The sequence below is a fragment of the Cebus imitator genome, unplaced genomic scaffold (assembly GCF_001604975.1).
Source record: "Cebus imitator isolate Cc_AM_T3 unplaced genomic scaffold, Cebus_imitator-1.0 Scaffold70, whole genome shotgun sequence".
Lineage (NCBI taxonomy): Eukaryota > Metazoa > Chordata > Mammalia > Primates > Cebidae > Cebus > Cebus imitator.
Window position 1 is genome coordinate 2,620,858 of NW_016107385.1, and position 15,908 is coordinate 2,636,765.

Genomic DNA, 15,908 nt, shown 5'->3' on the forward strand with positions numbered 1-15,908 from the left:
GCCTCCTGGGTTCAGGCAATTCTCCTGCCTCAGCCTCCTGAGTAGCTGGGATTACAGGCATGCGCCACCATGCCCAGCTGATTTTTTGTATTTTTAGTAGAGACGGGGTTTCACTATGTTGACCAGGATGGTCTCGATCTCTTGACCTCGTGATCCACCCGCCTCGGCCTCCCAAAGTGCTGGGATTACAGGCTTGAGCCACCGCGCCCGGCCAGGAACTGTTTTTAATAGTTTCTAATGCTAATTAGAGTCTGGTAGAATGAGTATTTTTGTGAATTATTAAATTTTAGTATTAAAAATTTTTACAACCTTCTCAGAAAGCAATTTACTTTTTAACATAGTTCTAGGAATCTCTCTTAAGGGAGTAATGTAAAATGTGAAGGGTTGTATGCATGAAGTTATTTATAATTGGGCAAAATTAGTAGTAGTTTAAATAACCAGAAGTAGATGAACAATTAAATTATGGAAGTTCTATTATATGAAACATTTGCATTAATTTAAAAATAATAGTGAAAATAATTCAAGGCTATAGTGAGCTATGATTGTGCCACTGCCATCCAGCCTGGACAACAGAGCAAGACCTTGTCTCTTGAAAATAAATAAAATAATATTGGTGAAGTAAAAGCAGGAGCATGGAAAAGTGAACAATGAAGTGTTATAGTGGAATAAAAGCCAATTTTATCATGATCAAACTTTGTAAGACAATATATATCCTTTTATCCTTAAGGAAAAAAAGACTGAAAAAATGTATCAAAATGTTTATGATGTGGGGTTTTTAGGGATATTTTCCTCCCTCTTGCTACTAGAATTATTTACATTGTACCTGGTCTCATAATGTCCTTTCTAAAACACAGATTTGACTATATCATTCTTTTGCTTAAAGCTTACAGCTTACCCACCCTAACACATATAACAGTTACTATTAGGCATATTCAAAATTGATTAGCTTGACATTCAAGACCGATCACAGCCTTTTTCTCCAGACTGCTATCTTGCCTGGACCCCTACATAACTTTTCGTCTTTTGTACCTTTGCTTATGCTATTTTCTCTGGCTGAAATACCCTTCCCTTCCCATTTTCCACCTGATGAAAGTCCGTTTCTCCTTCAGGGCTAAGCTCAAATGTTAGCCCCTTCCCTGCCCCCTTTTTTTCCTTTTTTCTTTTTTTTTTTTTTTTTTTTTTTTTTTTTTTATTCTTTTTTTTATTCTTTTTTTTTCTTTCTTTCTTTCTTTTTCTAGAAAAAATAAAAAATAAATAAATAAATAAGAAAAAGAAATATCATGCAACAATTAAAAAAAAAAATGTAAGGCCGGGCGCGGTGGCTCAAGCCTGTAATCCCAGCACTTTGGGAGGCCGAGGCGGGTGGATCACGAGGTCAAGAGATCGAGACCATCCTGGTCAACATNTTTTTTTTAGAGACAAGGTCTCACGCTGTCACCTAAGCTAGAGTGCAGTGGCAGCATCATAACTCACTGCAGCCTCACTCTTGGGCTCAAGTGATTCATCTGCCTCAGCCTCCTGGGTAGCTAGGACTACAGGTGTCTGCCACTGTGCCCAGCTAATTTTTAAAATTTTGTTGTAGAGACAGGGAATTGTTAAATTGCCCAGGCTTGTCTCCAACTCCTAACCTCAAGTGATCCCAGCCTCCCAAAATGCTGTCATTACAGTCATAAGCCACTGTGCCTGGCTTATTACTCCTACATGAAGCCTTTAGTCTCCATCTCTTCTTATAAATCTCCCACTTTTTTTTCTTTTTTAGGTCCTCCCAGTATGGTCATTGTCACATTGTAATAATAGATTTTTTTTTTTTCAATACCGAAATTGCATGTAGTATCTCCAGTGATTGTTTGGCATCTAATAGGCATTCAATATGTAAGTAGAAATTGGTTAACTGTTAACACTTTTAATTTGTTACAGGGGCGTTTATGCAATGAGCCTTTGGATATGTACAGTTACTTGCACAACCAAGGGATTGGTGTTTCACTTGCTCAGTTCTATATCTCATGGGCAGAAGAATATGAAGCTAGAGAAAACTTTAGGAAAGCAGATGCAATATTTCAGGAAGGGATTCAACAGAAGGCTGAACCACTAGAAAGACTACAGTCCCAGCACCGGTAAACTGTTTTTTTGGAACTTGTTTTAACTCTTTAAAAATAATAGAAATAAATGATCTCTTTTTTCAGTCTGAATGAAGTACCTTCTGGTCAATTGCCATGTTAAGTTTACTTAGATATTATTCAGTTTTTTAAAAGCTATATTTAAAAAAATTTATTTAACATAGAGTAAAATCCACTCTGTGGTATGTGGTACTATGAGTAAAAAGACTTGTAATCATCATTACCAAGATACAGAATAATTTCATACCCCCTAAAAGAATTCCCTTTGTAGTCAGTACCTATGCTTACTCCAGACCCCTGGTACACTGATTTATTTTCCAGCCCTATGGTTTTTGCCTTTTCCAGAGTGCCACATAAATGGAATTGTATAGTATGTAGCTTTTTGAGTCCAACTTCTTGATTTAGCATGATGCATTTGAGTTGTAGATTTCTTTACAGATTGTAAATATAAGCCTTTGTCAGATATGTGATTTGAAAATATTTTCTCCCAGCTTAAGCCAGGTCTGTTCATTTTCTTAACTGCCTTTTTTAGAACAAAAGTTTTTAATTTTAAAGAGGTCTAATTTACAAGTTTTTCTTGTATGGATCGTGCTTTTTATGTTGTGTTTGAGAATTCTTTGTCTAGTCAAAGGTTGTCAAAGAGATTTTCTCCTAAATTTTTATCTTCAAGTTTTATAATTTCACTTTTTACATTTAGATCTCTGATCCATTTTGAGTTAATTTTTGTAGAAGATAGGGGTTAAGTAAGGTTCTTTTTTTTTTTTTTTCCAATGCCATTTGTTGAAAAGACTAATCTTTCTCCATTGAATTGCCTTTGCACCTTGATTTAAAAAAATCAGTTGATCATATTTATGTAGGTTTATTTCTATTATTCCGTTTTTTCTACCAATCTATGTGTCTATCCATTAGTGTATACCATGCTATGTAGATTACTCTACCTTTATATAGTAAGTCTAGAAATCAGGTAAAATGAGTCCTCTAAATTTGTTCTTATTTGTAACTCTTGTAGTTCATTTGTCTTTCTGTTGCATAATCCGCTTCCTGGGTTTTTGATTAGGATTATTCAGGAATATGGTATAATTCTCCATTTATTTAGGTTGTTTTTTTTTTTTTTTTTTTTTTTTAAAGTAAGCTTTGGTAGATTTTTGTCTTTCAAGGAATTGATCCATTCATCCAAGTTAATGAGTTTGTGGACGTAGAGTTGTGCATAATATTCTTTTATTATGCTTTTAATGTCTGCGGGTTATGTAGTGATTGTCCCTCTTTCTCCTGATAATGGTAATTTGTGTCTTCTCAATTTGGCTAGGATATCAATTTTACCGATTGTTTAGAAAATCAGCTTGTGGGTTCATTGAAATTTTTTTTCTTAATGATTTTCTGTTCTTAATTTTATTTCTGCACTTTGTTTCCTTCTTTCTGCTTGCTTTGGATACAACTTGCTCTTCTTTTTGTGATTTAAGGTGAAAGCCTAGAACACTGATTCTAGACCCTTCTCCTTTTCTAATATAAGCATTTAATGCTCTAAATTCCCTTCTAAGCACTGCTTTAGTTGTATCCCACAAGTTTTGATACACTGTATTTTCATTTTAATTTCATTCAGAATATTTTCTAATTTATCTCATGGCTTCCTTTTGACCCATGAGTTACTTAGAAGTGTATTATTTAAATTAAGAAGTGTTTTTGGATTTTTCAGATATCTGTTACTGATTTTTAATTTAATTCCATGTGGTCAGAGAACATAACGTATATGGTTTCAAGTCTTAAATTTGTTAAGGTTTGTTTATCACACAGATTATGGTCTGTATTTGTGAATGTTTCGTGTACACTTGAAAAATATGTGTATTCTGTTTTTTAGAGTGTAATATTCTATAAATATAATTTAGGGCAAGTTGACTGATAGTCTGTTCTGGTCTTCTGTATCATTGATGACTTTCTGTCTACTTGTTATATCAGTTACTAAGAGGGATTTTGAAGCCTCTTTGTGATTTTGTCTATTTCTTTGTCTCATCAGTTTTGGTTAATATATTTTGAAGTTAAGTCGTTAGATGCATAAACATGGCCCCTATGTCATTTTATAATGTCTCTCTTTATCCCTGATAGTACTCCTTGTTCAGAAGTTTATTTGATCTGATAGTACAGCTATTCCAGCTTCCTTTTTGTTTACGTGATATATCTTTTCCCTTTACTTTTTTAAAAATACATTTTTAAAAAATACCACTTTTAGAATTATATAATCATCATTACAATCCAATTTTAGAACATTTTTAAATTTTTTTTATTTTTTTTTAAGGCGGGGTTTCACCATGTTGGTCAGGCTGGTGTTGAACTCCCGACCTCAGGTGATCCGCCCGCCTTCGCCTCCAAAGTGCTTGGATTACAGGCGTAAGCCACCACGCCTGGCCCAATTTTAGAACATTTTTAACATCCTAAAATGAATCCCATACTCATTAGCAGTCACTCCCCATTCCTTTTTTTTTTTTTTTTTTCTCCAGTCTTTCTAAGGTTCAATTCAGGTATCACTCCCCATTCCTACTTAACTGCTAGGCAATCACTACTCTGCTTTTTGTCTCTATGGATTTGCTTATTTTGGACATTTCCGTTTAATGGAATCCTACAATACATGGTGTTTTGTGATTGGCTTCTTTCACTTAGCATACTACAGTATTTCCTTTTTTTTTTTCCCTAGGAAAGGGAGAGTGGAACAGGGATTTTCAGCATAGTATTTTCAAGGTTCATCATAACATAGCTATGACATTATCAGTACTTTATTCCTGTTTATTGCCCAATGATATTCCATTATATGAATATACTACATTTTATTTATGCATTCATCAGTTAATGAACATTTAGGTTGTTTGCACTTTTGGCTGTTACGAAATAATACTGTTAGGAATATTTGTGTCACAGGTTTTTGTGTGGTTTTCTTTTTACCTTTTTTGTTAAGCCAGTCAAGTTTAGCAGTGGAAGGTTATGTAGCAACTTTAGTGACACTAATGAATTAGTTTCTTTAACTTTTAACCTATGTCTTTATATTTTCTATTGAGTTTCTTATACACAGCAAATAGTTGGATCTTGTTTTTTCCTGAACTCTAACAATATCTTTTTGGTTATGTTGAAACTACTTAATACAATTTTTAATAACGTTGGGTTTAGGTCTACCCTTTCATTATTTGCTCTATGCCTTTTGTTCCTCTTTCACCTCTTTCCTACCTTCTTTTGAATTATTTGAATATTTTTTAGTATTTCATTTTCATGCATATTACTGGCTTTTTGTCTGTTACAGTGTTTTAAGTGGTTGTTATAGGGTAGTTAACATACATACCTAAACTTTTACATTCTACGTAGGTTAATATTTTATCATTTATGTATATAATTGCATTTTAGGTTCTGGGGTACAAACATGCAGGATTGTTGCTTAGGTACATACATGGCAATGTGGTTTGCTGCCTCCATCCCCATCACCTGTATCTGGCATTTCTCCCCAGATTATCCCTCCCCAACTTCCTAACCCACACTGTCCCTCCTTTAGTGCCCCCTGACAGACCTCAGTGTGTGATGCGCCCTCCCTGTGTCCATGTGTTCTCATTGTTCAACACCCGCCTGTGAGTGAGAACATGCGGTGCTTGACTCTCTGTACCTGTGTCAGTTTGCTGAGAATGATGGTCTCCAGGTTCATCCATGTCCCTACAAAGGACACGAACTCATCGTATTTTATGGCCGCATAGTATTACATGGTGTATATGTGCCACATTTTCCTGGTCCAATCTATCATTGACGGGCATTTGGGTTGGTTCCAAGTCTTTGCTATTGTAAACAGTGCTGCAGTGAATGTATGTGTGCATGTGTCCTTATAATAGAACAATTTATAATCCTTTGGATATATACCCAGTAACTGGATTGCTGGGTCAAATGGAATTTCTATTTCTAGGTCCTTGAAGAGTCGCCACACTGTCTTCCACAATGGTTGAACTAATTTACACTCCCACCAACAGTGTAAAAGTGTTACTATTTCTCCACATCCTCTCCAGCATCTGTTGTCTCCAGAATTTTTAATGATCGCCATTCTAACTGGCGTGAGATGGTATCTCAATGTAGTTTTGATTTGCATTTCTCTAATGACCAGTGATGGTGAGCATTTTTTATATGTTTGTTGGCCTCATATATGTCTTCTTTTCAACAGTGTCCATATCATTCACCCACTTTTGAATGGGTTTGTTTGTTTTTTTTCTTGTAAATCTGTTTTATTTCTTTGTAGATTTTGGATATAAGTCCTTTGTCAGATGGGTAGATTGCAAAATTTTTTTCCTATTCTGTTGGTTGCCGGTTCACTCTGATGATTGTTTCTTGTGCTGTGCAGAAGCTCTGGAGTTTAATTAGATCCCATTTGTCTATTTTGGCTTTTGTTGTCAATGCTTTTGGCGTTTTAGTCATGAAGTCCTTGCCTATGCCTATGTCCTGAATGGTTTTGCCTAGGTTTTCTTCTAAGGTTGTTATGGTGTTAGGTCTTATGTTTAAGTCTTTAATCCATGTGGAATTAATATTAGTGTAAGGTGTCAGGAAGGGGTCCAGTTTCTGCTTTCTGCACATGGCTAGCCACTTTTCCCAACACCGTTTATTGAACAGGGAATCCTTTCCCTGTTGCTTGTTTTTGTCAGCTTTGTCAAAGATCAGATGGTTGTAGATGTGTGGTGTTGCCTCCGAGGCCTCTGTTCTGTTCCATTAGCCTATATCTCTGTTTTGGTACCAGTACCATGCTGTTTTGATTACTGTAGCCTTGTAGTATAGTTTGAAGTCCAGTAGTGTGATGCTTCCAGCTTTGTTCTTTTTGCTTAGAATTGACTTGGCTATGTGGGCTCACTTTTGGTTCCATATGAAGTTTAAGGTAGTTTTTTCCAGTTCTGTAAAGAAGGTCATTGGTAGCTTGGTGGGGATGGTGTTGAATCTATAAATTACTTTGGGCAGTATGGCCATTTTCACCCTATTGATTCTTCCTAACCATGAACATGGAATGTTTCTACATCTGTTTGTGTCCTCTCTTATTTCATTGAGTAGTGGTTTATAGTTCTCCTTGAAGAGGTCCTTTACATCCTTTGTTAGTTGTATTCCTAGGTATTTTATTCTCTTTGTAGCAATTGTGAATGGCAGTTTGTTCTTGATTTGGCTCTTTTATTGGTGTATTGGAATGCTTGTGATTTTTGCACATTGATTTTGTATCCTGAGATTTTGCTGAAGTTGCTTATCAGTTTAAGAAGATTTGTGGCTGAGATCATAGGGTCTTCTAAATATACAATCATGTCGTCTGCAAATAGAGGCAATTTGACTTCCTTCTTTCCTAATTGAATACCCTTTATTTCTTGCCTGATTGCTCTGGCTAGAACTTACAATACCCTATTGAACAGGAGTAGTGAGAGAGGGCATCTTTGTCTAGTGCCAGATTTCAAAGGGAATGCTTCCAGTTTTTGCCCATTCAGTATGATATTGGCTGTGGGTTTGTCATAAATAGCTTTTATTATTTTGAGATATGTTCCGTCAATACCTAGTTTATTGAGAGTTTTTAGCATAAAGCGTTGCTGAATTTTGTCGAAGGCCTTTTCTACATCTATTGAGATTATCTATTGAGATAATCATGTGGCTTTTGTTTTTTGTTCTGTTTATGTGGTGAATTACGTTTATAGACTTGCATATGTTGAACCAGTCTTGCATCCCCGGGATAAAGCCTACTTAATTGTGATGGATAAGCTTTTAGATATTCTGTTGCAGTGGGTTTGCCAGTATTTTATTGAAGATTTTTGCATCTATGTTCATAATGGATATTGGCCTGAAGTTTTCATTTCTTGTTGAGTCTTTGCTGGCTTTTGGTATCAGGATGATGTTGGTCTCATAAAATGATTTGGGAAGGATTCCCTCTTTTTGGATTGTTTGGAATAGTTTCAGAAGGAGTGATGCTAGCTCTTCTTTGTATATCTGGTAGAATTCAGCTGTGAACCCATCTGGACCTGGGCTTTTTTTGGTTGGTAAGCTATTAATTGCTGCCACAACTTCAGTCCTGGTTATTGGTTGATGGAGAGTTTTGGCTTCTTTCTGGTTTAGGCTTGGGAGGGTGCAAGTGTCCAGGAATTTATCCATTTCTTCCAGGTTTACTGGTTTATGTACATAGAGTTGTTTGTAGTAATCTTTGATGGTGGTTTATATTTCTGTGGAATCTGTGGTGATATCCCCGTTATCGTTTTTTATTGCATCTATTTGATTCTTCTCTCTTTTCTTTTTTATTAATCTGGCTAACGGTCTATTTTGTTGATCTTTTCAAAAAACCAGCTCCTGGATTTATTGATTTTTTTGAAGGGTTTTTTGTGTCTCTATCTCCTTCAGTTCTGTCTGACTTTAGTTATTTCTTGTCTTCTGCTGGCTTTTGAGTTTTTTTGATCTTGCTCCTCTAGCTCTTTCAATTTTGACGATAGGGTGTTGATTTTAAATTTTCCTTGCTTCTCATGTGGGCATTTATTGCTATAAATTTTCCTCTAGACAACGCTTTAAATGTGTCCTGGAGATTCTGGCATGTTGTGTCTTCATTCTCATTGGTTTCGAAGAACCTCTTTATTTCTGCCTTCATTTCATTGTTGATCCAGTCAACATTGAAATGATCCAGTTGTTCAGTTTCCTTGAAGTTGTGTGGTTCTGAGTTAGTTTCTGAATTCTGAGTTCTAATTTGATTGCACTGTGGTCTGAGAGACTGTTTGTTATGATTTCCGTTCTTTTGCATTTGCTGAGGTGTGATTTACTTCCAATTATGTGGTCAGTTTTCGAGTAGGTATGATGTGGTGCTGAGAAGAATGTATATTCTGTGGATTTGGGGTGGAGAGTTCTATAGATATCTATTAGGTTTGCTTGGCCCAGATCTGAGTTCAAGTCCTGGATATCCTTGTTAATTTTCTGTCTTGTTTATCTGTCAAATATTGACAGTGAAATGTTAACGTCTCCAACACTACTATTGTGTTGGAGTCTAAGTCTCTTTGTAGGTTACTAGTCTGAGTCTCTTTGTAGGTTATTTATGTATCTGGGTGCTCCTGTATTGGGTGCATATATATTTAGGATCGTTAGCTCACCTTGTTGCGTTGATCGTTTTACCATTATGTAATGCCCTTCTTTGTTTCTTTTGATCCCTGTTGGTTTAAAGTCTATTTTATCAAAGACTAGGATTGCAATTCCTGCCTTTTTTTTGCTCTCCATTTGCTTGGTAAATCTTCCGCCATCCCTTTATTTGGAGCCTATGGGTGTCCTTGCATGTGAGATGGGTTTCTTGTATACAGCACTCTGACGGGTTTTTTACTTTCTATCCAATTTGCCACTCTGTGTCTTTTAATTGGAGCATTTAGCCCATTTACATTTAAGGTTAATGTTATATGTGAATTTGATCCTGCCATTTTGATGCTAGCTGGTTGTTTTGCCTGTTAGTTGACACAGTTTTTTCATTGTATCGGTGCTGTTTACCATTTGGTACATTTTTGGAGTGGCTGGTACTGGTTTTTCCTTTCTATGTTTAGTGCTTCTTTCAGGAGCTCTTGTAAGGCAGGCCTGGTGGTGACAAAATGTCTCAGCAATTGCTTGTCCGTAAAGGATTTTATTTCTTCTTTGCTTATGAAGCTTAGTTTGGCTGTATATGAAATTCTAGGTTGAAAGTTCTTTTCTTTAAGGATGTTGAATATTTGCCCCCACTCTCTTCTGGCTTGAAGGGTTTCTGCTGAGAGATCTGCTGTGAGTCTGATGGGCTTTCCTTTATGGGTAGCCGGACCTTTTTCTCTGGCTGCATTTTTTCCTTCATTTCAACCCTGGTGAATCTGATGATTATATGCCTTGTGGTTGCTCTTCTTGAGGAATATATTTGTGATGTTCTGTGTATTTCCTGGACTTGAATGTTGGCCTGCATTGCTAGGTTGGTGAAGTTCTCCTGGATAATATCCTGGAGATTGTTTTCCAGCTTGGATTCATTCTCTCTGTCACATTCAGGTACACCTGTCAAATGTAGATTAGGTCTTTTCACATAATCCCATATTTCCTGGAGGTGTTGTTCATTTCTTTTCACTCTTTTTTCTCTAATCTTGCCTTCTCATTTTATTTCATTGAGTTGATCTTCAATCTTTGATATCCTTTCTTCTGCTTGGTCGATTCAGTTATTGAAACTTGTGTATGCTTCGTGAAGTTCTCATGTTGTGTTTTTTAGTTCCATCAGTTCATTTATATTCTTCTCTAAGGTGTTTATTCTTGTTAGCATTTCGTCAAACCTTTTTTCAAGGTTCTTAGTTGTTTTTGCATTGGATTAGAACATGATCTTTTAGCTCTGAGAACTTTGTTATTACCCACCTTCTGAAGCCTCTTTCTGTCAATTCATCAGACTCATTCTCCGTCCAGCTTTGTTCCCTTGCTGGTGAGGAGTTGTGATCCCTTGAAGGAGGAGAGACATTAAGGGTTTGGTGTTTTCTTCCTTTTCAGGCTGGTTTCTTCCCATCTTTGTGGCTTTATCTACCTGTGGTCTTTTTAGTTGATGACTTTCAGATGGGGTCTCTGAGTGGATGTCCTTTTTGTTGCTGATGAAGTTATTTCTTTCTGTTTCTTAGTTTTCCTTCTAACAGTCAGGCCCCCATGCTGTAGGACTGCTAGAGGTCCACTCCAGACCCTGTTTACCTGGGGATCACCTGCAGCGGCTGTAGAACTGTAAGGGCTGCTGCCAGTTTCTTCTTCTGTTATCTTTGTTCCAGAAGGATACCTACCAGATGTCAGCCTGAGCTCTCCTTTATGAGGTGTCTCTGATTATACAGCTAGTGCTCGACTTACGACCACAGTCGGGACCGCAGACCGGTCGTAACTTGATTTGGTCGTAAGTTGAGTAGGCTATATGTATAGTTGAAATGGTGCACGCGGAGATGGTAGTGCTGCCGGAAGCTGGTCCGCACTGTCGTACGCCCAGCTGGGCAACGTTTGCGCTGCCAGACGCGGAGCAGTCGTGGCTAGTGATTGTGGTCGTAAAGTCGAATGGTTGTAAGTTGCATAGGTGGTAAGTCGATCAATACCTGTACAGGGATCGGGAAGCTGCTTGGGGAGACAGTCTGTCCCTTATAGGAGCTCAGGTGCTGAGCTGTGAGCTACGTTGTTCTGTTCAGAGCTGCTGGGCAGGTAAGTTTAAGTCTGCTGCAGCGGAACTCATAACCGCCTTTTTTTCCCAGGTGCTCTGTCTTGGGAAGGTAGGGCTTTATTTATAAGTTCCTGTCATTCTGCTGCCTTTTTTCAGAGTTGCCCTGCCCAGCAAGGAGGTAGCCTAGTTACACTCTGCCAGCAGAGGTGTTGCTGAGCTGTTGTGGGCTATGCCCTGCTGCTGTGTGAACTTCCTTGCAATTTTGTTTATAGGGGTATAGTTAGAACTGCCTCAGTAATGGCGGTCTGCCTCGGTAATGGCAGTCTACCTCGGTAATGGCGGACTGTCTCTGTAATGGCTGACTGCCTCGGTAATGGTGGATGCCCTTCCCCCCACAGAGCTGGACCATCCTGGGTCCAGCTGTGCTTGCTGTTTAACTCTCAATCCAGAGCATTTCAGATTGCTGGTCTTTGTCGGGGTGGGACCAGCCGAGCCAGATCACCTGGCTCCCTGTTTCAGCCCTCTTTTTTCAGTTGAATGGGCAACTGTGTCTCTCAGGCATTCCAGTTGCCAGTTGAAATGGTGCCTGGATTTGTGTGAGTTTTTGTGCAGAGACCTGCTGCGCTGGCTGAAACAGCTGAGCTGGAGACTCGTGGTGCTTTTCCACCCAGGAATCGCCTGGTCTGTGTGCAGTAAAAATTTGTTTGGAAATGCAGTGATCACTCACCCTCTGCATTTTCTCTAGGAACTGCAATCCAGAGCTGTTCCTCTTCGGTCATCTTGGATCCTCTCCAGTATTTCATCCCTTAAAGTAAAATACAGAAGCTTTATAACCATAAAGGTTCCCTTATATTCCCTTTTCTTTTGGTATACTTGCCATACGTATTATATCTATATACACTGAAAACCACACCAGACAATATTTCAAGTTTTGCTTTCAAAAGCCGTGTATTAATATCTATATATCTTAAGAACTTAGGAAAATCATCTTTTGTGTTTATTCTTTTTTGTTGTTGTTGTTCTTTTTTCATTCCTAAAGCTCCAAGTTTACTTCTAGCCTTATTTCCTTTCAGTCTGAAGAGCTTCTTTTAGCCATTTTCTTTTAGAGCAGGTCTACGGTCAATTCTCTTAGTTCATCTTCAGCTGAGAATGTCCTCATTTCGTCTTCTTTCCTGAAGGATAAAGAATTCTGGGTCAACATTTCTTTTTCTTTTTTCTTTTTGTTTTTGAGATGGAATCACCCAGTTTGAAGTGCAGTGGCATGATTTTGGCTCACTGCAACCTCCACCTCCTGGGCTCAAGCAATTCTCTTGCCTCAGCCTCTCAAGTAGCCGAGTATCTGGGACTATAGATGTATACCACCACACCCGGCTAATTTGTATTTTTAGTAGAGATGGGGTTTCATCACATTGGCCAGGCTGTTCTTGGACTCCTGACCTCAAATGGTCAGCCCGCCTCAGCCTCCCAAAGTGTTGAGATTATAGGCATGAGCCACTGTGCCCAGCCAATATTTCTTTTTTTTTCACCACTTTAATGATGTTGTCCTACTGTCTTCTGGCCTCCATGGTTTCTAATAAGAAATCTGTAGTCATTTAGTAGTTCCTGCTTATACATAATACGTTGATTTTTCTCTGGCCTTGTCCAAGATATTTTCTTATTTAGCTTTGGGTTTCAGAAGTCTGATTGTGGTGTGTCATTACATGTAAAGAAATGTGATTTTCTTTACATTTAATCTGTTTTGGGTTCACTGGGTCCTTTGAATTTGTAAATGTATGCCTTTCACAAAATTTGACAAGTTTTCAGCCATTAATTTTAAAATACTTTGTTGTACCTGCATCTCTTTCTTCACTGTCTCTGGGTCTTCAGTTGCACAAATTTTAGGCCGTTTCCCCCAACTCTGCTACCAAGAATCTGTCCAAATTAAACCTTTTGATATCATTCCGTAGGTCCCCGAAGCTCTATGTGACCATTTTTCTTTTTGTTTTTCAGATTGGCCAATTTTTATTGCTCTGTCTTCAGGTTCACTTACTCTTTACTTTTCCATCTCCATCCTGCTATTGAATCCATCCAACATAAATTTTTTATTTCAGATACTGTATTTTTCAAGTCTAAAATTTCTGTTTGATTCTTTTTGATAATTTCTGTTTCTGTATTGAGAATTTCTGCCTTTCTATTCATTTCGAATGTTTTTACCTTATCTCATGGAACATAGTTATACTAGGTACTTTAAAATCTCCAGACCGGGCACGGTGACTCACGCCTATGATCCCAGCACTTTGGGAGGCTGAGGTGGGCGAATCACTTGAGATCAGGAGTCTGAGACCAGCCTGGCCAACATGTTAAAACCCCTTCGCTACTGAAAACACAAAACTTAGCTAGGCGTGGTGGTAATCTTGGCTACTTGGGAGGATGAAGCAGGAGAATCTCTTGAACTTGGGGGGCAGAGGTTATAGTGAACCAAGATTGTACCACTACACTCCAGCCTGGGCGACAGAGTGAGACTCTATCTCAAAAAATAAAATAAAATAAATAAAATCTCCATCTGAAAACAGCACCATCTGAGTCATTTTATGTTTGCATTTGCTTCTTGTTTTTTCCTTTGAAAATTGGTCACATTTTTCTAGTTCCTTGTGTGTCAAGTAATTCTTGTATCCTGGACATTTATCCTGGCACTATGTTATAAGACTCTCCTCCTCTTGGCTTATATTCTCTGTCGAATATCTATGTTTTTGTCTTAGTAGCCAATCACACTTCAAATATTACAAGTTCTTTGTCATCTTTTGTAGTTGTTGGTTCCAATGTCAGTTCAGTTTTCAAGACCTTTGCTATGTTGCTTTGGGTTTATACCATGCATATCCCACTTAAGGGTTAACCTGTGGTTTGGGCAGTGGTTTATATCATAGTTCAGTTCTGAAAGCCTTTTTTGTGCTGCTTTGAGTCTACCCTGTGCATGCACAGCTCAAGAGGGAGCGTAAGATGTATGCCAATTCACATACAGAATTAGGACATCCCCTTGTTCAGCTCATTCCTTTGTAGTTCTCCTCCCATATTCTTTGGCCTTCAGAGTCCCTTTTTCCCAGTTCTCTGGCTAGAAAGATGGAGTTTCTCTAGGAGTTTTAGATTCCCATATCACCATTACAGCAGTTCAAAACCACAAGAGAAAATAGAAGAGATTTAAAAAAAAAAAAAGGAAACAACCCTGTGTGGGTTGTTTCTCCAAGTTTTGACCCCTCTCCACAGTCCACTTGATTTTGTTGACTTTTTGGAGCCCTCAGTTGCCTACCGTTTTTAATTGTATATTATCTACCGTTTTTAATTCCTATCAGTGAGAGGGAGAGAGAGAAGCTATGGTGGGCATACTGCATCTTGGCCAGTATCTGCAATGTATTCTGGGTTTTGAGGGTTTTTTTTTTTTTTTTTTTTAAACCTTTCTGATAATACTTCTTAAGGATAGTTGAATGAAGCAGTGGTAGGACTGGAGAATCTCTTCTGATAATACTTAAAACTGTGGCAGCAGCATAAGAAGTTTACTTTTCAAACTTCTGCCAGCTTTGCTAAAGTAAAATGTCATGTCATATGCAACTTCATTTCATATGGGCCAGGAGAAACTATATGTGGGTGTGCATGTGCATGTGTGTGTATAGAAAAAGAGACATCCAGTGATAAAATAGATGTGGCACAATGTTAACAATTTTCTAATAAAAAGTTTTCTAATAAAAAGTTGGTGGGAAACTCTGATCTTCATACATTGTGTGATTATAGTCTTAATAACCCTAATCTGATCCTCAGATCAAACTTAGTGGTGATTTTCAGAGAAATTTAAATTGGTCAAACTTGGGCATTTTAAAGGGAGAGTTAAATCATTCTAGCCAAAACTTTCATGATGTTAAGGTGACTTTCTTTACCTCCAAGAGAATAAACACATTCTTTGGGATATTTTTGCGTTTCTTCCCCCAGGCTGTTTTTCACTTTAATAAATTAGAAATTTTGAGTCTGGTAAAGTAGTGGTCACCTCACTAAGAGCTGGTTGTCCATTCTGCTACTTTAGACAATTCCAAGCTCGAGTGTCTCGACAAACTCTTTTGGCACTTGAGAAAGAAGAGGAGGAGGAAGTTTTTGAGTCTTCTGTACCACAACGAAGCACACTAGCTGAACTAAAGAGCAAAGGGAAAAAGACGGCAAGAGCTCCAATCATCCGTGTAGGAAGTTCTCTCAAGGGTAAGTTTCTTAAACGTTACTTTGGAAAACTCTTAGTTTCTAGTGGTAGGCAAATTATGTAAGAAGATAATACATACATATACCTGTGGACACTGTTCTAGTTTGCTGAGTACTGAGTAGCACAAAGAAGACAGTCAAAGGAGAGCCAATATTATAGTGTACGGTAAAATCAAAATGCATCAGTAATTTTGTGTCTTAATTAAGAAAGACCTAATATTCAGGAAGTATCAAGATTTTGAGTTTGAATTGTTAGTTGAAAGAAGATATTAAGTAACATAGCAAGTGTTGTCAAAGTGAAGCTTACATATGCCAAAGCCTCAGAGAATGATATTAACATGGTTAAGAACCCTGCCTTCAGCCCTTTGGGACCAGAAATTAGACACTCTGTATGCCCAAAGATCAACAATAATTTTTTTTTTTAATTATCATTGACTTTTTTTTTTTTT

General features: G+C 37.7%; 1 protein-coding gene across 1 annotated transcript in view; it reads left to right on the forward strand.

Moving 5' to 3' along the window:
• The window catches only part of BUB1B (BUB1 mitotic checkpoint serine/threonine kinase B), a 74,865-nt gene that overhangs the window by 14,282 nt on the left and 44,675 nt on the right, over nt 1-15,908 (forward strand). The window contains exons 5-7 of the mRNA XM_037739469.1: nt 1,918-2,114; nt 15,293-15,462; nt 15,667-15,686. Of these exons, the coding sequence (XP_037595397.1) occupies nt 1,918-2,114; nt 15,293-15,462; nt 15,667-15,686 (387 nt within the window). The remainder of the gene's footprint in view (nt 1-1,917; nt 2,115-15,292; nt 15,463-15,666; nt 15,687-15,908) is intronic.